At 44.0% G+C, this 26,166-nt stretch overlaps 1 protein-coding gene across 1 annotated transcript; it reads right to left on the bottom strand.

The window, feature by feature from the left end:
* On the bottom strand, nt 1–24,567 carry LOC149284362 (scaffolding CK1 anchoring protein F-like). Its single transcript, XM_089496789.1, has 5 exons — nt 24,094–24,567; nt 8,805–8,972; nt 6,721–6,842; nt 1,075–1,694; nt 1–68 (listed from the first exon to the last, which is right to left on the bottom strand). The coding sequence occupies exons 1-5, from the start codon at nt 24,565–24,567 to the stop codon at nt 1–3; spliced, it is 1,452 nt and encodes a 483-aa protein (XP_089352915.1).
* Between the last annotated feature and the right edge of the window lie 1,599 nt (nt 24,568–26,166).

Consider the following 26,166-nt stretch of genomic DNA (forward strand, 5'->3'; position numbering starts at 1 on the left):
TCAAGATACAATACATTTATCCTGCTGTTTTGGCTTCTCACTTTTTGTGGATACTGGGCTGATATTACCTGTTGAACAGAGAAACAAAAATAAAGGTGAGACGGGCTCCTTTTTAATTCTAACGCAGGCAGATTTGAACTTCCTGGAAAAAGTAGAGAAACTCTTGTAATGATGCTGTAGTGTACCAGTAGGGGGCACTGTCTGCTTGTCGAATAGTGCTTTATATCGCTAAAACATGTTTTACATTACTTAAATGCAGCTCTTAACACGAAAATGATTAACACGAAAAAGATTGTATAAGAAATAATCTTTTATATAAGAAAAATTATACTGAAAGAAGGGGTGTCTGAAAGATGCTTTTACAAGATCATGTAAGAAAGCTTATGTTGGAAAAATATTTCTGAACTGTTCTCATATCAAAAGGAAAGAGATAACAAAACACATCTGCATATATGTAATATACTAGTCAGCTACAGCTTTGGCTTAGCAAACGAAGTGGGAGCCGTGGTCTGTACTGATCCTGGGTTCATACGTAGAAAGTGCTCCAATAGGGGTGCTTTCCTGCCACTCATTGGTTGCTTCAAAAGACCAATCTGTGGCAGGAATCTTTGGACCACTGAGAAGGCGGGCAGCTGCAGCTAAGGCAAGTGCTTCATTTATTTTTTGTTTTTATATAATGCATATCAAGGTACTTCAATATGAATTATTCTTTAATGGGACAGTCCCTTTAAGATTTTATTAGGATCAGGTATATATAAATGTATATATCTGTTGGGTGTCTTCAGACTGAGGCAAGAAATTGTACTTGCCCCTCACTTATGGCAAGGGTCATAAATCAGTGTATACACCACTTTAACCCTGGTTTGTACTACTGTTCTGCAGACATCAATGGTTGCACTATGAAGTTAATACAAATAACCTTCATATTATTGTTCTGGCACTTTGGCTACATGATTTGGGATCTTATGATCTATGTTTAAAAAGGCCACACATTATTTCACCTAACCATAGGCAATATATTTGAGATTTATGGTATAACAGAATGCATATGTTTTTGGTCCATATGGACCTTACCTGATGACCTCAGATCCTGGCTACTGTGGCTGTTTACGTTGTTGGCTCGGCTCAGATCGAGTTTTGGCTTATTTAGCACAACAAAGCCCCCTTCCACTATTGTTTCTTCAGACGGGTTATGTTGCCTTTTAGATGTGAAAAACTTGCTAAACTTTTTCAAAGGCTTAGAGGTCGCCGTGCTATCTGCCCTTTTCACCATCTCCTTGTTTTTGGTTGTTGCAGTTTTCGGAAGGTCATCTAACTTCACAATCTCCGGTAACTCCTGGTCTATCGTAATCAGGTCTTCCAAGAACTTTCCCATCCGCCTTTCGCTTTCTCCATTCTCTCCTGCAGCTGGTGGATTAGGTGTCCCAAATCTCAATATTTCACCAGGTGCAGGACTTCTTCCCACAACTAATGAGTACTTAGGGTTGATGAGTTTGCGTGCCACAGTGGAAGAACGTGGTCTGTTACCCACCATAGGGCTTGGTCGACAGTCAGGAATACACAACTCTTTACACAGATTAACTTCCTCTGAGATGGCATAGAGCTCACGGAACTCAATGTCAAAAGGCTCTGTAAATTGTCCTGTTAGCAAAGTCATTATGCTACGATCTACTCGCAAAGAGCTCCAGGTTAACCTGATGGTAAAAAAACCCATAAACAAATGAAGCAGGCACTTAATAGATTTTTAGATTCTTAAAATTCTGATTATGTATTTAATATTTGTGTTAACCAAGAACAGAGAAAAGCAACAGGATGTTATGTGCTTTGTACATCTCATTGGAATGTTGGACACCTACAGACAATGGCCCACAAAAGGTATGTTCTAAACTTTTTGTACCATACAGCAACTCCTTCAACCCCCTGAGTTTGCATTATTATTTGAGGAGATAGCAAAGCAGGAGATGTTATTTGTGTAAAGGGGTTGGGCATTAAGCAATACTAGGAACAATGCTTCTAGTCATACATTTAATTACAAAAGGTGTTAAATTCAGCAAAGCACCAACTCTTTGAAGGAAATGTCTTGTCTTTTGTCCTGTAATAAATTGAGCAGCTGGTGCTGTATTGTTTAACATTACTAAAATAGTAAAGACAAAATAAAAATGTGTTTTTAAATAGCCTCTTTATATTTGTTTAATAAAAAATGTTTGTGCCCTCAGGACTTAGTTAGTGCCCCTTTGGGGGTATCACATTTTTCCACATTACACTCAGAAATACCTTCATTTTGATTGGTTTAACTGCTTTTTACAGGAATTGCATGACCCTGTTTGTTTCATTGTTCGTGATTCTTTGTTATGTAATAGAGCTGTACTTCTGAGCTTTATCACGAATGTATGCACCAATCAAACCAGCACATAATATTTGAAAAGTAAATGGGGCTTTCTAATGATATAAAAAGCAAGAAAGTAACATTTAGTGTGGTGCCGAGGATGCATTAACTTTTTAAGAGGCTAGAACATGTCACAATTTACAATGAAGCTCCCAGTCCCTGCCCATTTTGTTTCTCCACTTCTGCTGGGATGTATGTTGACCTTTAAAAATATTTCTATCATCCAACAATCCTAAAACCCTAGAACTCTCACAGGGTCCATAATCCTATAAAAACAAAAATATTAGCAGATTGAGCCATAGGGATTTACTGATATTGAATTTGGGCTCTTACCCCTAGTGTCACATACATATATAACAAGCACCGGGCAATCACACATAGTATGTGAGTGACATAGCTGGGGCTACACAAACTCGTTAGATATAACTGGCCAGGTAATAATGGAAAAGTAAAAGGAACTACAACTATTTTTTAAACAAACCCACCACCCTTAGTAAACCTATGCAAAATACTGTATATGTGGTTCTTCATGCATGTAGATTGCATACTCCATATAGGTCATATAACATATTGCAAGATACGTCCATATGGTGTCAAACTCTAGGTGAGAGTCGCAGTGCAAACAATAAACAAAATACATATATTCATATAAATTCCTTTGCCCTTGTGTTTTTATCGTTTTAGATAAACAATAAACCATGCATGTGCAGGGATCAGGCAGAACACCAGCCAGTTGATCTGACAATAGATCAGATGGCAGCATGGTCTCATTAACTTTTTTTGTTACATTGGTTACCATGGTATCACCCACCCATATTAAACTGCATTCTGCATGGATTGATCCATTGGTTTTGTATTTTTTTATTTTTAGGGGTCGCTCTAGAGACAGAGCAATGCATGTAAGGTAAAAGGTGACGGGCAGTCTCACTACACTACAAAAAATGATTGCTTTCAGTGATCGCTTAGTGCAAGACATGGCCCAGCCAAGTAGGAGGTATGTAGCTGGCCTCGTGAGCCCAGTTTGCTTGGTACATATTATGCATGTATGTATGTATGTATGTATGTGGCACTCAAGTGGTTAAGATATTAAACATCATAGACACTCAGATCAACCCACATTTTTAACAAATCTAAATATACTATAGAAAACAGCTACAACTAGTGAATAAACACCAGTCATTGTTTATGAGAATATAAAGTGCTTGTATCGGTGTAAAAACGTCCTACTGTCATAGGTGAGTGAAAACCACACAGCACATTATGAGACAATGTACTAAAATGTAGATAATATGTCTCATTGCATAGTAGTTATGAAATACACAAATTCTTCTAACAAATCTTACATTGAAATGGACAAGGTCACATGAACAGACATGTCCATGATCATAAATCTGCTTTTTGTCCTTAGGCTACATTTATATGTTTCTGTATGAGTACATGCCAGTTGTTTTTATTACACTTTCTCATTCATTGCAAAACACGGATGAGGAAGCGTGCACACCTACATATGGCTAGGAGCAGACATAGGCAAACAGAAGCAGTGGAAAATATGACAAATGCAGAATACCAGGTACACGCAGGAAGTTAGAGACTGATATTTGCCAACATGGTAATGAGACAGTCTAGGAAAAAAGGGGTTCATCCAGGTAATGTCTCTGGACCAAATAAAGGAAGAGAAGTGGTAGGTGACTAATAACATACATATATAATAATGTAAATGGGTATGATGATAGAATCATACACTCCCTGCTTATTGGGTGATAAGACATGAGAGTACTGTTGTTTCTCATAGTTTATACAACTGGCCTCATAGTGACAGTTACGTAATATAACAGCCATATGTAGTAAAAATCAAAATGGTTATACCCTGCTTAGCAAAGATTAGAGTATAGTCTTTCAAGAAATCTCAAAAACAAAATAAATGGATGATGATTGAACAATAGGATAATGGAGGAGTGTACAGAGTTTGATTGATGTTCTGATATCTTCATTCACCCGTAACGAAGATGTGAAGAAGCACCATGAAACAGGTAGGGTGCAGGAGTTTTGTACTGATTTTAGCCATCACTCTGGACTTGGAGCTTCACGTCTCTTCTGACTATTGGAGAATATAGTGTGATGACTGTAGAGTAGAGCCCTGCGCGGGACTGCTTTTTTAATCCCGCTGTTTTTAATCCCGCTCCTGCAATGTGGGTGTTCCGCTCCCGCCGCATTTGTGGCCAATCACGCCCGCCTCCTTACCTGATTCCCCGCGCAGTCCCGCAAGGGTGCCCTTGAGTTGTTCCCTCACAGCGTCTCTTCTCTTGCTCCGCCCAGGAACAAGGCGGAGTCACAGGAAGTGACATCACATCACATGACTCTGTTTTGTTCCTGGGCAGAGCAAGATAGGAGACACTGTAAGGGAGCAGCGAGAAGGCAGCCTTGCGGGACTGCGCGGGATTACCGGGACCCGCAGGTACAGTGCCTGACCTCCCGCTCCCGCCCGCAGCCCCAGCAAGAGCGCCCGCAAGTTTTTTGGCGGGTCCCGTAGGACCCACCTCCCAATGCAGTCCTCTACTGTGGAGGTTCTGAGGCATAACCATGGCTTTTATGAATGTTTGATGAGTGTTATAACCTGAGCTGGTCTCAGTGCCACACTTTTATGTAAGTACAGAATAAAGTATATGAATTTGGTTTTATCTAATCTACGCTATATACCTCTTCTTTTTCCATATATCATCCAAATATTCGTGAATATATTGGAGTCTTTTTTTTTGGTGTACCATTTCAAGTGGCATTTTCTCTTACTGATCGTGATATTTGGCATCATAGTGGTAAAGAACAATAAGGTGACATAACAAAAGCTAGTGCTTGTACAAATTATGGCTACCAACAGGGGCTTTGCCAGGCTGCAAAAAGATTGGAGCCTAAAGCCCAATAGTAATTGTGACATGCTTCATGCTGTGCTAGAGACCTGGGACTGCCTACCAAAACAGCCCTCTTAAAACACCCCCTAGTGACATCCCTGGGTACCCAGCATTCAGGCCATTGATTATTTTAAGACTGATCTGAACCTATAAATACTAGCACCTGATAATGAAGTCACTCCAGATTTGATAAAAATGAGTGCTTCATATAACGAGGTCTGTAAAGACCCAGAGCACCCAAAGATGTTCAGGAGTTACGGTGCAGTAGCGGAGTTTGACAGGGCATGGTGCAGGGCGACAGCACTCTCCCGGTGGGCATCTAGGGTTGTGCAGCATCATACCAGCGCTCTGACCAGCAGCAGATGAAGACCGAACAGAGCAGAACTTGGAGATATCCTGCAGGCACCCTGGAGCAGGCATGAGACATAGCACTGGAATCATGTGCAGGATGCTGCAGGCTGGGAGTAGGGAAGCTAAGCAGAGTATATAGCAGAAACATAAGCAATGGACAGGGAGACCAAGCAAGAAACATAACCAGACAATATATACATAATACAGGGCACAACAGAGAACAAGACAAGGAATACTCGAGATCCGACATGAACAGAACAGGACACCCCTCTACCAGGGGGGACAGGGAAGGACAACAAAGCACAGCGCTGACAAGACTGACCAGGCAACACATGACAAGAATACACAGAAACCACAGGACTAGCCCAGGACTACAAGATAACAATTGGAGATTCCGTCACATCATATGGCCATAGTATGCTTAGCCCACTACTACGCCAAAGTACTCCAATATTCGGTGGGTCCTAGCGCTAAACCCTGCTTACAAAGGTACTAAACAAATCAAACATGAAATCCAAACACATATCAGAGAGACATACCTGTAGACTGCAGACTGAGACAAACATAACGGGTGGGGCACACCTTATAAAGGAAACAGAGCTGAAGCAAAGAGCAGAACTAGAAGCAAGGAATGGAAGATCAGAACACAGCATAAGGAAATCCAGGAATGGATTGAAGCATAACAGAGAAACTGAAGCAAGACAGAGATACGCAGCTCCAAAGCCTGGGTAGAACGTGACAGTCATATAATGAAACAAGAAGGTCAGAGACATATATGTGACATAAGGGAGTTTTCCTTTACTGAGAATATGGTCGATAAATGCCACAGCCTTTCAGCAGAAGTGGTGGAGACTAATACAGTGAGGGAATGTAAACGTGCATGGGATAGGCATAAAGCTATCCTGAATCTAAGGTAAGATCAAGGACTGATTAAGGTCTGAGTCTTTACATCAGGAAAAATGGGCAGAAAAGATTGACAGAATTGTTCTTATCTGCCATCAAATTCTATATTCTTAGTTAACGTAGTCAAAATTGCGAGTTGGAGGTAGAATATAAAACAAACCTATGTTTCCTTACCTGAATGAACCAAATGCTACCTTTTCTCCATCCACCATAAGGTACTTGTGTGAGAGGGAACCTTTAATCTTACCATTTGTCAGGTAAAATCCAACCCCTGTAACGTATCTAACACGTACATTCTATATGAAAAGGGAATAAGAAAGAAATTGAAAGATGTTTCAATACAGATATCAGTACATCACAGAAAAATTATGACAGTCTCTATTTAATTGCACATAAATTAAGAAACAAAACAGGGGGGTAACCCTATAATTTGTAGTGTGTAACAAAACACAGGTTGATTTAGATAAAACAACAGTGTTTTTGAGCACACACAATGGAATCTTGAAAGCAAAGAAATTACTAGAAAGGCATTTAGAGTATTAGTGGGTATAGCTTATAGCTGGAACCAGGGCCGGCCCGACAATGGAGCCGAGTGGGGCAACCGCTCCGGGCGGCACTTTTGAAGGGGCGGCACTTTGCCGCCCCAAGCCCTTATTTATTTTTTTTTAAAGCTAAAGAGAGAGAAAGGGGCGCCGACCAGCTTACCAAGCTGTCAGTACCCCCTCAGCGCCCCTCTCTCTCTCCTCTGCGGTGAGTCTCCCTGTTCGGTCTCGGTGCCGGCTTGTAATGCTGAGTGCCGGAAGATTTCCGGCGCTAAACATTACAAGCCGGCACCCAGACTGAACAGGGAGACTCGTCGCAGGACTGCTGAAATGTACAAGGGGGGGGGGGGGTGGAGGGTAGATAAGGGCGGGCGGCATTTTAAAATTCGCCCCAGCCCTTGGGCCGGCCCTGGCTGGGACAATGTAGCGAACATTTTTGTCATTGGTAGCAGTACACCATTATTAAAGGGACATTCCCGCCATGCCCTTCTTATTATTTATATCACATTAAAAAAACTGTGCTGTTTTCTTTTTTTTCTGGACTGGTTTTATATTTTTGTACCCTTTGTGACTGAGGCTGTTTTAAGATTTCTGTGGTATTTGTGTTAAACTGCAATATTCTCATTTAGTGTACCCAAATTATATATAGTTTTTTAATGATAAGAAGGGTTTTTTTTTAAATACCATTGTTTTGATCTTATCTAATTTACCATAAATAACTTTTCTGACTTTTTTGAAAAATCTTTTATTCATCTTTAGAAGCTAATGAAAAAAACTGCTAAATAGATCCTAATATTTGTCCTGAGTTTAGAAATACCCATTTTTTTGCAAGGTACAGGGCAATATTATAGTAATATAGTATAGTATGAAAATAGTAGCTTTTTTCAAAACCATTTTTTCCCCAAACTTGGTCATCCTGCGGCTATGTCCTATTTGGGTCATCTTTGAAGATGGCCAGTTAAATATACCAAAATAAAACTATATATTTTTAAAAACTAGACAACCTGTCGTATTGTAACACCCTGGCTCTTTATCATATGGCCTTGTGGTAAACAATAGAATGGCTCAGTACTGTATTAGATGGTATTTTTTAGCCAATTAGGGGCCCATCAGATGACATAGCACAGAGGCCAGGGCCATCTGCTTGGCAAGGCCTAGCATAGCAGTACTCATTGCACGGGCCCGCAAACATAAAGGGCAGCCATGGGAGTTGATTAAGAAATCATCCTAGTGTGATGAGCATGACTGACAATTGCAGCCTCCAGATCTGCAGATAAAGTTTATTTGGAATAAAATGAGATAAAACTTGTTTTATCCCTGCATTTTAGGCTCTAGGAGAACACATTTCTTCCATGGCACTTCCCCTTTAAGGAGTAACAATGAGAAAAAAGTTTTTCCCTTTACTTCAAGAACACATTACATGATTTGGGTGTTGATTGCAGTGATTAGCCCTTTGTATTAGATGATCAGAGTGTTTTTTAAATTACTGTTCAATGAGTTCAAAATATTGAATCAGTCTAGTTTGTCACTACTGTTTGTATTTCAAAGGTCAATATTTTTGTCATAAAGTACATGACATATTAATTTTTTCCTGAACCTTATGCACCACCTTGCATTGCTTGCAGTAATCAGATCCCAGTACCTTTGCCATAGAAAATAATATTCCAGCTTGAGCAAAAGTGAATACAACAAAATGGACTACATTGTTTACATTACCCGCAGCATGAAGCTGGACAGTTGCATGAGCTCACACATCTCCAGGAAGTATTTAACTCCTGCTTCTCCCAGAAGGATGTAGACAGGAACCCTACGCTTATCTGCAGCTTCAAGCACATCTCTGAACACCTCCCGATCTGTGAAAAAGTCCATGACTATCGCAATAACCTGTGACAGATACAGAAACCATTAATATATGAAAGGCTACAGAGAACTAAAATGGCAGTATGCCCAGTTACCTGTTTGGCAAATGTAGAGATAATGGACCTTAAAAAAATTGTTGGAATACACTTTGACAAAACAAAGTAATGTAAAAAATTTTTTTTACATTAGAGGGTGACAGATAAGTGGAATAAGAAAAAGTGGTGGATATAAATACAGTGGGGGAATTTGAACATGCATCATATTGTATGTTTCTATATATATGGCAGCAGAAGGTTGGTAAAGCATTATGCCGTCTCCGTGAGCTTATAAAATAATTTTTATCACAGGAGTGTAGTGGACAAGATGAGCAAGTTAAAAGGTGTTTTAACTGAATGTATACATACTAACACGGAAACTCGCCTTAACACCCACTTACTTTACCACCGTAACACTTATATACACACACACCTTATTTTCCTGCTCCTCTCCCAGGTGCCACTAACCCTAGGTTTGCCTCTGACATGCCAAATGCTGACACACACGCTAATATCAAATTAGAGCCCGCCACGGGACTGCTTTTTTAATCCTGCTCCCACTAATTTTTGGCCTAATCCCGCGCGCTCCCGCAATGTGGGTGTCCCGCTCCCGCCACATTTGTGGCCAATCAAGCCCACCTCCTTACCTGAACTGCAGATTTCCAGCACAGCCCCGCAAGGCTGCCCTCGAGTTGCTCCCTCACACCGTCTCTTCTCTTGCTCTGCCCAGGAACAAGGCGGAGTCACGGGAAGTGACGTCACATCACCAGGGCCGGCCCAACAATGGAGCCGAGTGGGGCAACCGCTCCAGGCGGCACTTTTGAAGGGGCGGCACTTTTGAAGGGGCGGCACTTCGCCGCCCCAAGGGGCGCCGACCAGCTTACCAAACTGTCAGTACCCGCTCGGCACCCCTCTCTCTCTCCTCTGCGGTGAGTCTCCCTGTTCGGTCTCGGTGCCGGTTTGTAATGCTGAGTGCCGGAAGATTTCCGGCGCTCAACATTACAAGCCGGCACCCAGACTGAACAGGGAGACTCGTCGCAGGACTGCTGAAATGTAAGTACAAGGGGGGGGGGTAGATAAGGGGGGGCGGCATTTTAAAATTCGCCCCAGGCGCCATTTTGCCTTGGGCCGGCCCTGCACATCACATGACTCCATTTTGTTCCTGGGCGGAGCAAGAGAGGAGACACTGTAAGGGAGCAGCGAGAAGGCAGCCTTGCGGGACTGCGCGGGATTACCGGGACCGGCAGGTACAGTGCCTGACCGCCGCCTCAACCCCAGCAAGACCGCTCGCAAGTTTTTTGGCGGGTCCCGCCTCCCAATGCAGTCCTCTACATCAAATACTAATATAAACTCATTCTAACACCAAAAAGTTACACACTCAACACCTATGCCAGGGGCGTCCAACATGCAGCCCGCAGGCCACATTCCTCGTGAGATCGGCTTGCTTACCTGTGGGAGGGTCTTTTAGCAATCACAATCCTATCATGCCAAGTCAGCCAGTACATGCTGAAACCTGGCTAGCTTCCCCCCTTGTCTATTGATGCTGCCAGCAGTATGGGGTCTGCACATCACTTATAGCCAAACTGTACCAGCATGTGCTAGCTGACTTGGCATGATAGAATTGTGATTGCTAAAAGCAATCACAGTCCCATCATTCCTAGGTTCCAGCATTTACTGGTTGCCTGGGTATAAAAGGAGTGTGATTGTTGTTAGCAATTACACTCCTATCATGCCAAGTCATATTGTTAATTTTTTTTGTGCTTTTGTCCAATTGTGGTGTGTTATTTACTTTTAATAAAAGTGTGGTTAACACACCAAAACTGGACAAAAAAATACAATTACAATATTAATTTATATATAATTGTTGACAGTAATCACACTCCTATCATGCCCAGCCAACCAGTACATGCTGGAATCTGGGTATGCCTGAGATTGCTGTTAACAATCATAATATAAATATATATATATATATTTAACATTGTTATTCAATTGTTTGTACAATTTTGGTGTGTAACTTACTTTTATTAAAAGTGTGGGATTTTTTATTATTTTTAAAGGTGGGGGGTCGGTTTCGGCTAAGTGAACCCTTCGGTTTTGGTCCAGAATTTTCATTTCGGTGTATCCCTAGGATAAATAGAACTATTTCATTTCACTTATCCAGAATCCTGAATTTGTAGTCACAAAACTTTCTAGGCCCAGAAATCAGTGAGAGGAAAAGTAAAGGTTTTCTATCATTTACTTTATTTTAATCTGCATATCTTATTAAAGGCCATATTTTCTCGCGGCCCACGCACATATACAGTTCTGATGAAGTGGCCAACTGCAGAAAAAACTTGGACACCCCTGACCTATGCTAACATCATATGATCACAAACATTAACACCTTACCGAAACACACACCCATGCTAAAACAATTGACTCATGCACAGGCATTCTAAGCCTATACACCAATACACACTCGAACAAGGCATTTTTGTCCACACAACTGCCGCTCACTGGATATTTTCTTTTTTCTGATCATTCTCTGTAAACCCTAGAGATGGTTGTGCGTGAAAATCCAAGTAGATCAGCAGTTCCTGAAATACTCAGACCAGCCCGTCTGGCACCAATAACCATGCCACGTTCAAAGTCCTTCAAAGTCCCTTAAATCCCCTTTCTTCCCAATTCTGATAATCAGTTTGAACTCCAGCAAGTTGTCTTGACCACATCTACATGCCTAAATGCAGCTAGTTGCTGCCATGTGATTGGCTGATTAGCTATTTGTGTTAACAAGCAATTTCACAGGTGTACCTAATAAAGTGGTGTGTGTGTGTATATATATATATATATATATATACATACATACACACACACACACACACGTGTATATACAGTATGTACAGCATTAGAGTCAGTGTGTATAATATAAATAATATACACACTGACTAACAGTACAGCACACATACACCACTGCCTCTCTACTAGGTGAGATAGCAATAAACTGCCGGGGCACCCTGCATGTAGCCAGAGGAGCAGCGCAGCTTAGCGGAGCAGGCCTTGACAGAGCTAGGAGGAGGGCTTTAAGGGTTGTAATGGGTTGGGATTGGTGGTAGTCTTTGTAGGTGGGGTTTTCCTGGTTAGGTATATATAGGCGGACATTTTAGATCCTGCCACAATTAATTTGAACCACTTACCTGTTTTTGTTCCTTTTGGGCATTTCCATTTGGGGTTCTCTCTTTTTTCTTTCTTGCAGGTCATGGATCCTGAGGTTGGTGCCTTGTTGGAGGGGATCAGAGTGGCTGCGATGGAGAAGGGAGCAAGTTGGCTGCAGGAGCGGATTGGCCCTCTGCTGGCTGAAGTTGGCGGTGCGGCGAGGGATTCCTCTCGGCCGGTGCGGCAGACCAGACCTCCCCAGCGGCTGAGTCCGGAGGCGTCTGGACGGAGGAGTCCGCGGGAGCTGAGCCGGAGCGGCGACAGGATCGGCGGGAGGCGGAGGAGCGCTGCGGCGGTGTCGACGGCGGTGCAGGGCGTGCGGCAGGAGCCACGTGGTCCGGCGGTGGAGGAAGCAGTGCGGCGGCCGGGAGGAATGGAATCGGCGGCTGGTGATCGGTCCGGTGACGAGCGAGGAGCCACGTGGAGCGGTGAGCGTGCGGCAGGCCGGGAGGGCGCTGTTGGGTCGACGGGGGAGGCGGTTGGCGCACGTGGCGCGATGGCGGGAGCAGGCCTCTAAGCGGTGGGCAGCATGCGGCTGGCCTTTCTAGCGGGGAAGGTGCAGTTTTGCGGAGTGCAGTGGTGGTAGCAGGCCCTGTTAGTCGAAGGGGCGCTGTTGGGTCATCTGGCAGGCTGGCTGAGCGTGATAGGAGTGGGACGGCAGGCTCTCGGACGCATGGGGGCGCTGTTAGGTCGGTGGAAAGGCAGCGCGCAGCTCAAGAAATGGAGTCTCGGCGACGGAGTACGGCCCCCGAGGGGTCTGGGAGACGGCGGTCGGGCCGCTCGGGTGACAGCCACAGGGGCAGATCGAGGTCCCGGGATGGTGGCCGTGTCCGGTCGCGGGATCATTCCAGAGGGAGTCGTCGCGGCAGGATGGACAGGGAGTCCGCGTCCGCCCGCAGGAGTGGGGGTGAAGGTTTCAGCAGGTCCAGGTCTTTCAGCACGAGCCCACGGCGGGAATCCGCTAGGTATCGGCGCAGTCGTTCCAGGAGTATGGTTGGCGGGAGTTCTCAGGTGACTACAGCGAGTGAGGTCTGGCCCAGGTTGTCTTCTTCTTCCCGCAGGAGTGCTGGTCCTTCTTCAAGGGAGTGCAGGAGTCGGCGGATATCTCCGGTCCAGAGTGCGGCGGCCGTGCCGGTGACATCTGCAGCTGGCAGCGGTTTTTCCTCGGCCGTGCCGGGACCTGTGGTGCCTGGCAGCGGTTTGGAAGTGACCCAGAGGCCACCGACGGCATTGGGTCCTGGTGGTGAGTCACCTTCGGGGGCGCAAGCGCAGCAGTTGTTAGCTGGGTTGAGAAGTTTGTAAGAGTCTTTCGGTCAGGTGACAGGGCAGGCTCCTCGGGTAGAACAGGTGTGGGTGCCGGGTGAGGCGATTTCGGGTGTTAGGGTGGTTGAGCCCGCGGCGGCGGTTGTGACGAGCGGTGGCGAAGGTGGTGATGTGTCGGTGGATGTAGGGGTCGCAGATGGGAGTGAGAGGGCTGAGTTGTCAGGTGAGATCCCGGATTCGGCAAAGCAGAATGCCTACGTCTCGTTTGCGGGTCCGTTGGGGGCTCATTTGAAGAAGGAGGTTAAGGAGAAGCTGTGGAAAGGGGAGTTTGTGGAGATTTTTTCTCTATTGCCGTTAGAGGAATTCCTTGACCTTAAGGAAGAGGATAAGAAGGAAAGTAAGAAAGAGGAGGAGGAGAAGCGTAGGAGGTATAGGAAGATTCCTAAGTCGTTCGGCAACTGGTTGCGTGCTTTTTGTATTCTCGCTAGCGTTCTGGGCGAGAAGTCGCCTTCTTTGTGTTCGTCCCTGTTTTGCTATGTGGACGGTATTTGGGAGGCTTATCGTACTTACGGGGGCTTAGCCTGGTGGAAGTACGATGAGCAGTTTCGGCAGCGGTTGGCAGCTAATCCGGGGATGCGGTGGGACCAAATGGACCTGCCCCTCTGGATGAAGCTCATGATGGCTCAGAAGGCATCTCCCTTTCAGTCAGGGGTCGGCTCGGGTGGGCAGGCATCCGGGTCGGCCAGTAACAAGAAAGGCTATTGCTGGCTCTTTAATGAAGGCCAGTGCAAGTGGGGGACTTCGTGTAAGTTCAAGCATGAGTGCTCCGGTTGTGGGGGGGGGACACGGTCTCAGTAGGTGCTTTAAGCGGGGAAAGCCAGGTAGTGCCGGGATGGGGTCTGGGGGGGCTTCGGGGCCAGCGGCTGCCCCTGGGGAGAACCCCAGTGAGGTTAGACGCGATGCTACCGTGGCTAAGCCGCTACGGTAATACGCGGGATGCTGTGTTGTTGAGGGAAGGTTTTCGTGTTGGTTTCTTTATCCCATTTAGTGTTAGGGATTGTCGTCGGTGTTTACGGAATTTGAAATCGGTTAAGTCGTTTCCGGACGTGGTTAGGGAGAAGTTGTTTAAGGAGGTGCATTTGGGCAGGATGGCGGGTCCTTTTGACAGGGTGCCTTTGGCGGATTTGAGGGTTTCTCCCTTGGGTGTGGTGCCCAAGAAGGAGGTTGGTAAGTTTCGGCTTATCCATCACCTATCATATCCCAAAGGGTTGTCGGTGAACGATGACATTGATAAGGTGCTATGTTCGGTCTCTTATGCATCATTCGACCAGGCGGTCGAGTTGGTCAATAGGGCTGGGCCTGGGGCTCTTATGGCTAAGGCGGATGTGGAATCTGCTTTTCGGTTGTTGCCGATTCATCCTGACTGCCACCATTTGTTGGGTTGTTTCTTTGAGCGTAGTTATTTTGTGGATTTGTGTTTGCCGATGGGTTGCTCGATATCGTGCTCTTATTTTGAAAAGTTTAGTTCTTTTTTGGAATGGGTGGTACGGGAGGAGTCGGGTAGTCGTTTTTTGGTTCATTACTTGGATGATTTTCTTTGTGTTGGTCCGGCCGGTTCTGGTGATTGTCAGTTCGTGTTGCGTACTTTGGAATGGGTGGCTGAGTCGTTCGGGGTTCCGCTGGCGGCGGGTAAGACTGAGGGCCCCACGACTTGTTTGAGTTTACTGGGTTTGGAAATTGATTCAGTGAAGGGTGAGTGTCGGTTGCCGCAGGACAAGTTGCTGGCTTTGCGGCAGGTGGTTCGGGGGGTGCGAGCTTCGCGTAAGGTTTCATTGCGGGATTTGCAGTCATTGATTGGGCGGTTGAATTTCGCGGGCCGTGCTATTCCAATGGGACGGGTCTTTTGTCGCAGTTTGTCTAGGGCTACGGCTGGAGTACGGGCGGCACACTATTTTGTGAGAGTTTCGGTGGCCATGAAGGCCGATCTGGAGGTGTGGGACACGTTCTTGCAGCATTTTAATGGGACAGTGTTTTTTCGAGAGTTGGCTGTTTCCGCTGAGGAGTTGGAGTTATTTACGGATGCGTCCGGTAGCGTCGGTTTTGGGGCTTATTTCAACGGTCGGTGGTGTGCGGAGCGTTGGCCAGAATCTTGGTCGGGTAGCCCGCTGATGCGGAATTTGGCGTTCTTGGAGTTGTTTCCGTTGGTGGTGGCACTATCGTTGTGGGGTGATTTGCTGAAGGATAGGAAGGTGATATTCTTTTCTGATAATATGGCTGTGGTTCATGCTGTGAATCGGTTATCCGCGGCGTCGGTGCCGGTAGTTCGGTTGTTGCGCAAATTTGTGTTGCGATGTATGTCGTTGAATGTGGTTTTTAGGGCTAAGCATGTTCGGGGTTTTTGAATGTGGTTGCTGATTCTTTGTCTCGTTTTCAGTGGGTGCGTTTTCGAGAGGTGGCCCCTGGTGCGAGGGAACTGGGTCAGGACTGTCCGGAGGATCTGTGGCGGATAGGGACCGAATGTTTGCACGTCTTGTGAGATCCTCTTTGGCTCCTACCACGTGGGCAGCATATGGTAAAGTTTGGGATGCTTGGGACGAGACGGTGTCGTGGGTAGGTGGTGACTCGTCGGAGGTTCAGCGGGTCGATGCTTTATTGTGGTTTCTGTTCCGTTTGATTTCTGATGGTTCTTCCGCTGCGGTGTTGGACAGGAATATGGCGGCTTTGGCCTTTTTGTTTAAATTTAAGGGGTGGGCGGATTATACGAAGCAGTTTTTGGTGAGGCAAGCGCTTCGGGGGTTTCGGAAGGGCTGTCGGTCTTTGGATTATAGGAGGCCCTTATCTGTTCAATTGTTGGGTAAGTTGTGGGATGTGCTTTCGGGCATTTGTTATTCGGAGTATGAGGTGACGCTGTTTCGGTTGGCGTTTGTGTTAGCCTTTTTTGGGGCCTTTCGGATCGGGGAGTTGGTCAGTGCTAGCCGTGGTGCTCAAGGTGGTTTGCAGCGGTCGGATGTGGTTGTGTCGGGCTGTCAGGTTTCCATTCGTTTACGTCGTTCTAAGACGGACGTTTTTGGTAAGGGGTGTGATGTAGTGCTGTACCCTTTGCGTGGGTCGGTTTTGTGTCCGGTTCGGTGTGCCTTGAGGTTTTTGGGCTGTCGCCCGGTGTTGGATGGTTTGTTTTTGATGCATGCGGATGGTTCTGCTCTCTCTCGGTTTCAGTTTTTTCGGGTGTTTCGGGGTGGGTTGCGAAGGTTGGGTATGGATCCGACTCAGTTCGGGACCCATTCGTTTCGCATCGGTGCTGCTACGGAAGCGGCTCGTTTGGGGTTGGGTGATGAGTTGGTTAAGAAGATTGGGCGCTGGGAATCTGTTCGGTTCAGATCGTATTTGCGCCCGGATCGTTTGTTGTGATTGGTATATAATGTTTTTGTTCCTGTTTTCTCCGTTTTCTTCCCTTCAGGTTTGGTGGTGTGGATCATCGGACACTCGTTCGTGTTCTGGGCCAAGAGGAGAGCTGCAGTTCGTGTCAACGGTCAGCAGCTGGGCTTTCCTGAGGACTGGATCAGAGTGATGTGGTTTGGTTATCGGGGATATGTGTGGAGGGAAGTATGTTGTGAGCTTTGGCGCATGTTGCGGGCTGGTGGTTCACCTGATTTTGTGTTGCTGCATGCGGGGGGTAATGACTTAGGTCTGGTCCCGCAGCGGGAATTGGTTTGGCAGATGAAGCAGGATGTTAACCGGCTTCGTGAGTTGGTTCCGGGGGTAACTGTGATTTGGTCGGAAATGGTTCCGCGTTTGTGTTGGCGTTTTGCTAGGGATCAGACGGCCCTTGCTCGTTGCAGGGGTAAGGTTAATAAGCTGATGTCGACGTTCATTCGTCGGCTTGGTGGTGTGGTTGTTCGGCACCGTGAGTTTGAGTCTCTGTTGCCGGGGTATTTTCGGGGAGATGGAGTTCATCTGTCTGATGTGGGGTTGGACTTTTTGAATCTTGGTTTTCACGAAGGTATTGTTCGTGCCAAGTTTTTTCGGGATGGCGGAGCTCAGACGGCTTGAGGTTTCAAGGTCTGGCTTGTGGCGGGGCTGGATTGGTTAGGTGGGGGGTAGAATGGGGATGTTTTGGTTGGTTATGGTTGTCTGGTTGGTATGGTTGGTTCGTTTGGTAGGTTTCGAGCTGGTCTGTGGCTCAGAACCTGGGGTGGTAGGGGTATCTCGGTATGCCCCTACTGTTGGTTTGGTGTTAGTGTGCACCTCACTTGTATGGTGAGGTTTATGTGTTATAATTTGGGGGTCATTGTCTATGTGTTGACATGTTGGGGATGTGTGACGGTTATACTGTGTGTTATTTGTTGTGGACAATGACTTATTGTTTTGGAATGTTGTATATATGTTTATATCATACATATATATGTTAATATATTTATTTTGTTAGGGTTTATAATAAAGCTGTGGACAATTATTTTCCAACATATCTGTGTGGTCTCCGTTATTGGGTACGGTGGGGGGGGGAGAATATTTTGGTGTCCTTCCCAAGCCCTATCTCGAGGATGCGCCTGTCATGTAGCCAGATGAGCAGCGCAGCTTAGCGGAGCAGGCCTTGACAGAGCTAGGAGGAGGGCTTTAAGGGTTGTAATGGGTTGGGATTGGTGGTAGTCTTTGTAGGTGGGGTTTTCCTGGTTAGGTATATATAGGCGGACATTTTAGATCCTGCCACAATTAATTTGAACCACTTACCTGTTTTTGTCCCACCCTCCCTCCCTGTTTTTGGTTTTTCTTTTTTGCCTCGCTTGGTCACAGCGGCGGGGCTGGATTGGTTAGGTGGGGGGTAGAATGGGGATGTTTTGGTTGGTTATGGTTGTCTGGTTGGTATGGTTGGTTCGTTTGGTAGGTTTCGAGCTGGTCTGTGGCTCAGAACCTGGGGTGGTAGGGGTATATCGGTATGCCCCTACTGTTGGTTTGGTGTTAGTGTGCACCTTACTTGTATGGTGAGGTTTATGTGTTATAATTTGGGGGTCATTGTCTATGTGTTGACATGTTGGGGATGTGTGACGGTTACACTGTGTGTTATTTGTTGTGGACAATGACTTATTGTTTTGGAATGTTGTATATATGTTTATATCATACATATATATGTTAATATATTTATTTTGTTAAGGTTTATAATAAAGCTGTGGACAATTATTTTCCAACATATCTGTGTGGTCTCTGTTATTGGGTATGGTGGGGGGAGAATATTTTGGTGTCCTTCCCAAGCCCTATCTCGACGATGCACCTGTCAAGATACCTCCTACACACACACACACATTAACATACTTATGCACACAAAAACATACACTAACATATGTACTTACACACAGTACCATACTAACACACTTACAGTAACAGATTTTCACACACCCTAACATCCACACACGGTAACATACTGACCTGTTTACACACACTAACATACTTACACACACACATGCAGTAACATACTGGAATAATTACACCAAAAATATTCCAAATACTTCATTATGTGGAGAACACAAATTTCACATACATTCCCCATAATATACCCATAAGGTTGTTTTGTTTTTACATATATTTTGATGTGTAAAAAATATTACATATGTTTAGTTAGAGCATAGCTCTGAAAAATGTATGATCTGGAAAACGTGACAGATCCAGTAATATGTAGCTTTTCTTCCGTGACGGAAACTTTGTTTTTTAAGTGGGGCAATCCGCTTAAACATCCTTTCGGTTTACTTTACATTAGTTTTGCTATTGTTGACCCCTATAGTAAGGTGCATCTACTAATGGGGTTAACTATGTCAGATACTGTACCACTGACACAAGATTTATAATTGTCTAGGATGTCTAGGATTATTGTGGGATCTACATAGTTGCGCAAGTTAAAAAAGGGAGGTTATTGTAATGCAATCGTTTTTTATTTAACATTTCCTATAAAGAGCAATGCAAATGCGAACATTCACAGCACATATTGTATACAGCATTTCTAAAATGCTCCTTCTGGGTTGTCATTTGGAAAATCCTGTAAAATTCAGGTCAGACTGGTTTCTCTAAGTAGATTTACATTTACAAAGTTTATTTCAAAAACATACCGTGACACTGTTGAAATTAGAGTAAGCCTTTTTTCTAGGTCTTTCCAGGAGATATTGAACACCTGAAACATCACACATGACAAGCGGCTGCGTTCATTCCTGAGCCAGTGGTGTAACACAAAATCCTAAAGCCCCCTAGAAGCTGTGTCAAGGCCCCCCCCATGTATGTTTAATAGCATAATAAATATCTTGTGTTTGTGCTGTAATAAAATAATACAAACACCATCAACAGCAAATTAGGGGCAGTTTGAGAGCCAACATAACTTCTCCAGGAACCGCAAAGGGTAAAGGGGATGTGTTATGTCTTCGTCTTAAACGTGGCAGCTTAGAGAGCATGCATTGGGATTGTACGGATCCAGTCCTAGGGCATCTGTATGCATTGTCAAACATGCCTGTATAGTAGACCACAAAGGCAATTCAGAAAGGTTTCTAAATGAAAAATCACCTATTAAGAAAGGCATCAATAAAACCGCAACCTGCTTCCTTAAGGACTTATTGACTTGAATTATAAATGGCCACTCTAATAGAGTTTCTCCTTCCAAAAGGGTTAACTTAGCCCTCCATAATACAAATGTATTTAGTTATTCAGGGCGCACTATTCTTTTCTCACGGGTGAATCTTGCTTGATAATTTATAATGCATAGATAAGCTGTTGAACGTATAAACCACGTATAAACAATGTCAAATTCCCCTGCATTCCCAGGGAGAGCTATTTGGGTTAACTCCAGGATTAACAAATATTTATACAGGTTAAAAATGAAAAATGCATTTTTAGGGGCCAACCTTATGAACTGGGGTAGAAGTACATCCATAAATCTCAATATAAAAGGGCACAACATGATAAGTATGTGTAAACTCAGCGGTATGCTGAGTTATCAAAAACCATCCCTTATCCCTATATCTATATATATTTTCTCTGTGACTTCCCTGAGTGAGAATTATTATATTTTTAACAGATTCAGGCTGATTGTTAACCCCGTGTCAGTAGAGGACCTTAACATATTTTAATCTCTACTTATAAGTCACCGAGTCCTTTCTACAACTCGGTGAGTCTTGTAAGTTTGCAGTCAAATTTATTAAGTAAAAACTGGCTGAGGTTGAGTGAAATCTCAAACTTACAGACTCACTAAATCCAGTTTAACTGCAAACTCCCTTATCCTATCACTCTCCTACTACCTCCCTCACTCCTCAGAGCTGGTCTTGCATGTCAATGGTCAGGCATGCCATCGGTTAGAGGGAGATCTATAATCTCCCCAGCTGGCGCTGCTCCTCCAGCAGTCCAGCCGCAGAGGAGGCGCTCCCAACTAATCTGCACCCTAGACCAGCGCCCATCTAGCCTTCTTTCTAGCCGCCGGCACATATCACTATTGCGGTGGCATCTGACAATTGTCCTTGTGAAAAGCCTTGCTTGTCAAATGTATATTTTATATTTAAATACCAGTAAGAAATGCTTTAATATTAGATGACAGTATGAAGTCATCTACGTATTGTATGACCGTGAGAACCAATCATTCACTCAAAATGCTGTAAGAATCCTGTGTATATAGAGTTTATGTAGCAAGGTAATTTCTTTTATTACAGACAAATTATATAGTTAATACTATATGATCATATGGGCATTTTGGTTCTACGTGAAAACTCAGGCTTTGAGGTCAGTGTGGTGCGTGTCCTGTGTATCAATAGGGTGTGTGCGCATGAGGGGGTAAATACGACACACAATGGGTCTGCCTGGGTAGCTTGTACGGTCTCTCTCTTTGCGTTGCTGACCCTTGAAAAAATGGTATGACTGCCCATATAAATGTTGATTAAGGAGAGAGTCGACTTCCTAATTAATCAATTTTTTGTTTTAACACTTTTGTGGTGCTCGTGTTACGATAATTTTCTCCTCTCCTATTTAGTGTACCCACACAAGTTATATATTGTTTTTTTCAGGACTAGAATAGTTTTCTCCAGATACCATTTTTATCATATCATCTAAGTTCATATAATAGAAAATAAAAAAACACCCTCTCACTTTTATTTGAAAAAATATTTTACTCATCTACAAAAGCTAATGAAAAAAACTGTTTTTATGTTTTTTTTTTAAGTTACATGGTAATAAGTACAAGTAACGTTTTGCTATTTCAAAACCATATTATTCCAAATCTGGTCATTCTGCCCCATGTGCTATTTGGGATGCAACGCAATTTACCCCATCAAACCATATATTTCTGAAAACTAGACACCCCAAGGTATTTCTCTTGCAAGTTATAAATTCTGACTGCAATCTACCTGGTTATTTCTATCCTGGGTTCTACTGGGGTTATTTATAAAGGTCAATTTTGAACAGTTCATAGACATCAGTTTTGCAGTACAATGAGGCGTTTGAACTGGCTTCAACTCGCGTGCATGGAAAATGACATCCTGAATACTATTGACTTCAAGCCAATGAAAAAACAATTCTCAACAAAGAAATGTTGCAAACATTTGATTAATAGTAAATCATTCATTCGTACGGTACTGTTTACCAATTAATTATAATTTTATGTTCAAATCCTCATTTTACATCATGTTTTTTTTTTCCGGTGTGCATCGCAGGGTATACAATGCTGTTTAGACGGCCCTGTTTACACATGTACTTAGAGTTATAGTACAATAAGGGAGCTAAGTGCAATACTCTATAACAAGGAAATAATTAGACCCGTAAACCTTAACACACAGTGTGTTACACAATTCTCACAGTGGAAAAACAACATCACTTTCATTTTTGAGGTTGGGGGCTGTGCACCATTTGCTGTCATGATGGGGATCACTGGGATGGCTCTAGAATTTTAGGAGCCCAGTACAAAAGGATTTACAAGGGCCCTATCTCTAATACAAGTGATAAAGAGGATACATTTTCCATAATCTATGATCACAGATTCAGGAAAGGATTTCTATTAATTTTGGAGGAATATGCATTTCACTTCTCCTGCATGGTTTGAGGTGCGCCCTACTCAGACAAAGGCTGCTTAACCTGCCTCCTCTAGGTGATCTTATGAGTACAGAGAAAACCCAAACATGAGCATTTACATCTGGCCCATATCATCTTCATCTCCTGCCCATTGGTGGTCACACCGTTGACCAAAGGAAATACAATGAGAAGAACACTTTTGAGGAAATGATAATGCATTTATAAAAGTGAGTAGCGGAAAAGGTGGAAGAGGATAATATCTTCATTAAGATTCACAAAAGGGAGATCATTCTTAGGTAGACTAGACTTTTACATTCAGCCTCATACTGACTTAGTGGGGGAAGTTGCCAGATCTATTCCTGCTACAGATAATGCATAGAGAGTCATCCCCATAGAGGCATGTCTGAACCTATGTCTATGTGTCATGGGGAAACACAACATGTACAGGTTTATATTTGTTTAGCCAAGCAGAGTTAAATATTAACACAACATGTGTAAACACATACAACAATAGATGTGGTCAGACAGGTCATCCAGGACAGGTTCAGGTGTATTCCTAATGGATTTTAAGGATCCCATCCAAAGAAGGATGCAGTCGCAAAAACACAATTTCTGCCCACGCTCCCACCAAAACAGCGACCGAAGCAGTGCTTCAGTGCATGACCGGTTCAAACACATAAATCTATATTCAAAATGTAATGAATACATAATTACATGATTTGGGTTTATCTACAGGGTTGCATTATTATTATTCATTTAAGTTGATTACATAGGAGACAATTCGGAATTGTTGCACGTCTACCCACATGATGTACACAGGTATTTAATTAGCTTTTACGTACGAACCTTACAATTCTTCAACCACTTTTTCAGATATTTTAAAATGTTTATTATTATATACTATGTTGTGATAGTTTTCTAATGGGTTCTGTGAAGCTAAATAGAATACCTTTAAATAAATAGTATTACAGTGGAGGGATGTCAAGTATGGCACAGGGGCAAATCCCTGCCTGGACCACTCTGATTCCAATCATGTGGCCCACTAGCAAAGTTTTCATGTTTTACTTGCAATTCCACACAGCCACCAGGTGTTGTAGTGTAGCACTGACTTTAGGCAGCATTGCGGGATACCTGGCTCCTTTCTGAGCTTCTTTTATGGGGTTTCCACAAATTTCCTTTGTATAAATCCCACACGGATAGTGCGTACTGTGCATGACTGCTGCCAAATGTGTTTTTGGCTGTTTAACCATTAGGTCAGTGGGCTGAACTTGCCCCGCTGGGCCGAGTGTTGCCAGCTCTCCCATATGCCTTTACGCAGCTGGCATCATGCCACTATTTCCATTTATCAGACCGGTCAAATATTAAATCCGGATATCAGACTTAAACCGGCTTGAACTGTCTCCTTAAACAATATCACTAAGACACTCCTATTCACGCGAATGAACTGAACAGTAAGTAATAATAATAACAATAATGCAATTCGAATCTTTGACACCTTAAGCCAAGACTGAAGAGAGCCACTTCCCTGTTTGGACAACAACTCCCATCAGCCCCGTGTGGTTAAGGGTGATAGGGATTGTACTCCCCAGGCCACTTTCTCTTTCAGACTTTGTCCCAATCAGTCTCACCTTCCGCGCTTTCTTGATGAGATCCCGCAGCACCGTCTTTATGGTGGGGGCGTTCTCCTTGGGCGGGTGGGTGTACACCAGCTGGTTGCTGACCCCCCTGTAGTACCCGTTCTCCGGCCAGCCGAGGTCGAGCGGCGGGATCTCCGTGTCTGACAGTTCGGGCCAGTACTGCAGAGAGCCCTTTTCCTCAGCCCTTTGCTTACCACTGCCGCCTCCGCTCACGGCGTTTGCTTTCTTGGGACTTTCGATGTTATATTGACTCCAGTCAGCCCGCAGTTCAGTCAGTTCCTTGCTGGAAAGAAAGTCCCTGATACCGCTCTGCTTAACGTGCTGTCTGTAGTCCTGAACCCCCTGACTGACCAGAACCTCTAGACATCTCCTGTGGTCTTCGCTGTAGTAGAAGTGGACCATGTCCTCCGTCACCTTCTCGTTAACGTGATCATCTCTCAGACACAAAAGCTGAGAGTCAGCCATGGTGCTCGGTCTTCGTCTCAATATTGCCACGAGTGGAAGCAGTTGGAAGCGGGGGAAGGAGCTCACCTGAGGTCCAACCCCTATCATTCCTTACCGTGAGCCCAGCCTCTCACCACGTAATTACAGTCAGCAAGGAAGCCAGGAGTGAGTCAGCTGGTAGCCAAACCAACACTTTCCCTTTAGTGATCTGCCAACTGATTGTGATTGATGGACCACTTGGGGGGCACAGCTACTACTTGGGGGTTACCTGAGCAACTAAAAAAAACTAAAAGGTGTATACACCTAAATTATACAGGGCACCATAAGCAAAGGTGGAATGGTACATTTATTCACCTGCATAGAGGTCCCTAATTCCTGCCCTGGTAGCACACAGACCTTAAGTCATTTAGTCAGTTGAATAACAGAACAGATTGTCCTTGAACCCTGTAGATCATACAGCGTGCAGTGACCTTCTAATATCTTGACCCAAAACACTTCAGGCGGACAAGAAACTAATTGCAGGTTATCCGTGGTGGAGTCCGACACACATACACCAAAATATACTACCTAGACCACCATGGATTAGCACAGATAAGAGCCAGTAAATTCTTCTTAAAAACATCTCCCCCCCGCAACTATAACTTAATCAGGCATTGAAAATCATCGACTACTTGTGTTATTATTCTTTTATTTCAATAGTTCTTAAATTATTCAGGATTATACTTTCCAGCTCTGACTTCACATCTGCTCCCATGTATCAGCCACTGTTTATTGCTATATCAATGTTTTCTATCCTAGTGCGTGCATATTTAACTCAAAGCGATATGCTTCTATGATTTTTGAATGATTCCTGTATGTCTAAAATATACAAAGTATAGATGTAAAAAAAGCAAAAACATTCTGTAGGAACACTTTGGTGCTGTATATTTACTTAACGACCAGAACGTGCCAAAGAACAGACGTAGAAAGCACTTGTGTGGAAGAACAAACACTAAGTAACACTTAAAACATATAATAGTGTGATAAACCAGATAACATACAGAAAGGAACATCATCAACATGCAAAACTCTTCAATTAATAGTGTTTTGAGATCTCAGACACATGTTTACTAGCGGACCATTGGACAAATTGTTTAAAATGTTTAACTTGACCTATTAGAAATACGATTATTCATTCCAAATGAGTGAGCATATCGCAAACTAAGATAAATGAAGTAGGTAACATAATAAAAGGCAAGGGAAACTCCTGATTCCAGAGCCACATGCCACTCGGATCATAAAAACAGGCCGGGGAAAATAATTCTCTACATGTCTAAACAAACTACAGTTGCTAAAGCTGTAAATTAAATGTTTTTTTTTCTTATCCCATACTGTCCAACATTTAAGGAATCTTAATTGAGATCCAGAGCTAGCAATACCACTGTGCATCTCTCAAAATCACTGTACTACTATCTGTATTGACATAAGAGGTTATGAGTCCAAGAGCAAAAACAAGTTTGTCTGTAGGAACACATTTGGATCATTTGATTTCTCCTGCCGAGTCATGTTCTTCCCATCAGCCACTCCGCACCAACTAGATTCCATCCTCTTATGGCTCCTATCATCTGGTATTGGCTCAAA

Source organism: Sceloporus occidentalis, unplaced genomic scaffold, assembly GCF_023333645.1.
Source record: "Sceloporus occidentalis isolate IW3139 unplaced genomic scaffold, rSceOcc1.0.p SCAF_94, whole genome shotgun sequence".
NCBI classification, from domain to species: Eukaryota; Metazoa; Chordata; class Lepidosauria; order Squamata; family Phrynosomatidae; genus Sceloporus; species Sceloporus occidentalis.

Coding starts and splice junctions, on each gene's coding strand:
- LOC149284362 (XM_089496789.1), bottom strand. CDS start 24,567: ATGGCTGACTCTCAGCTTTTGTGTCTGAGAGATGATCACGTTAACGAG. Junction 8,973..24,093: donor TCATCAAGAAAGCGCGGAAG/GTGAGACTGATT, acceptor TATCTGTCACAG/GTTATTGCGATAGTCATGGA. Junction 1,695..6,720: donor GTAGCATTTGGTTCATTCAG/GTAAGGAAACAT, acceptor TTTTACCATCAG/GTTAACCTGGAGCTCTTTGC.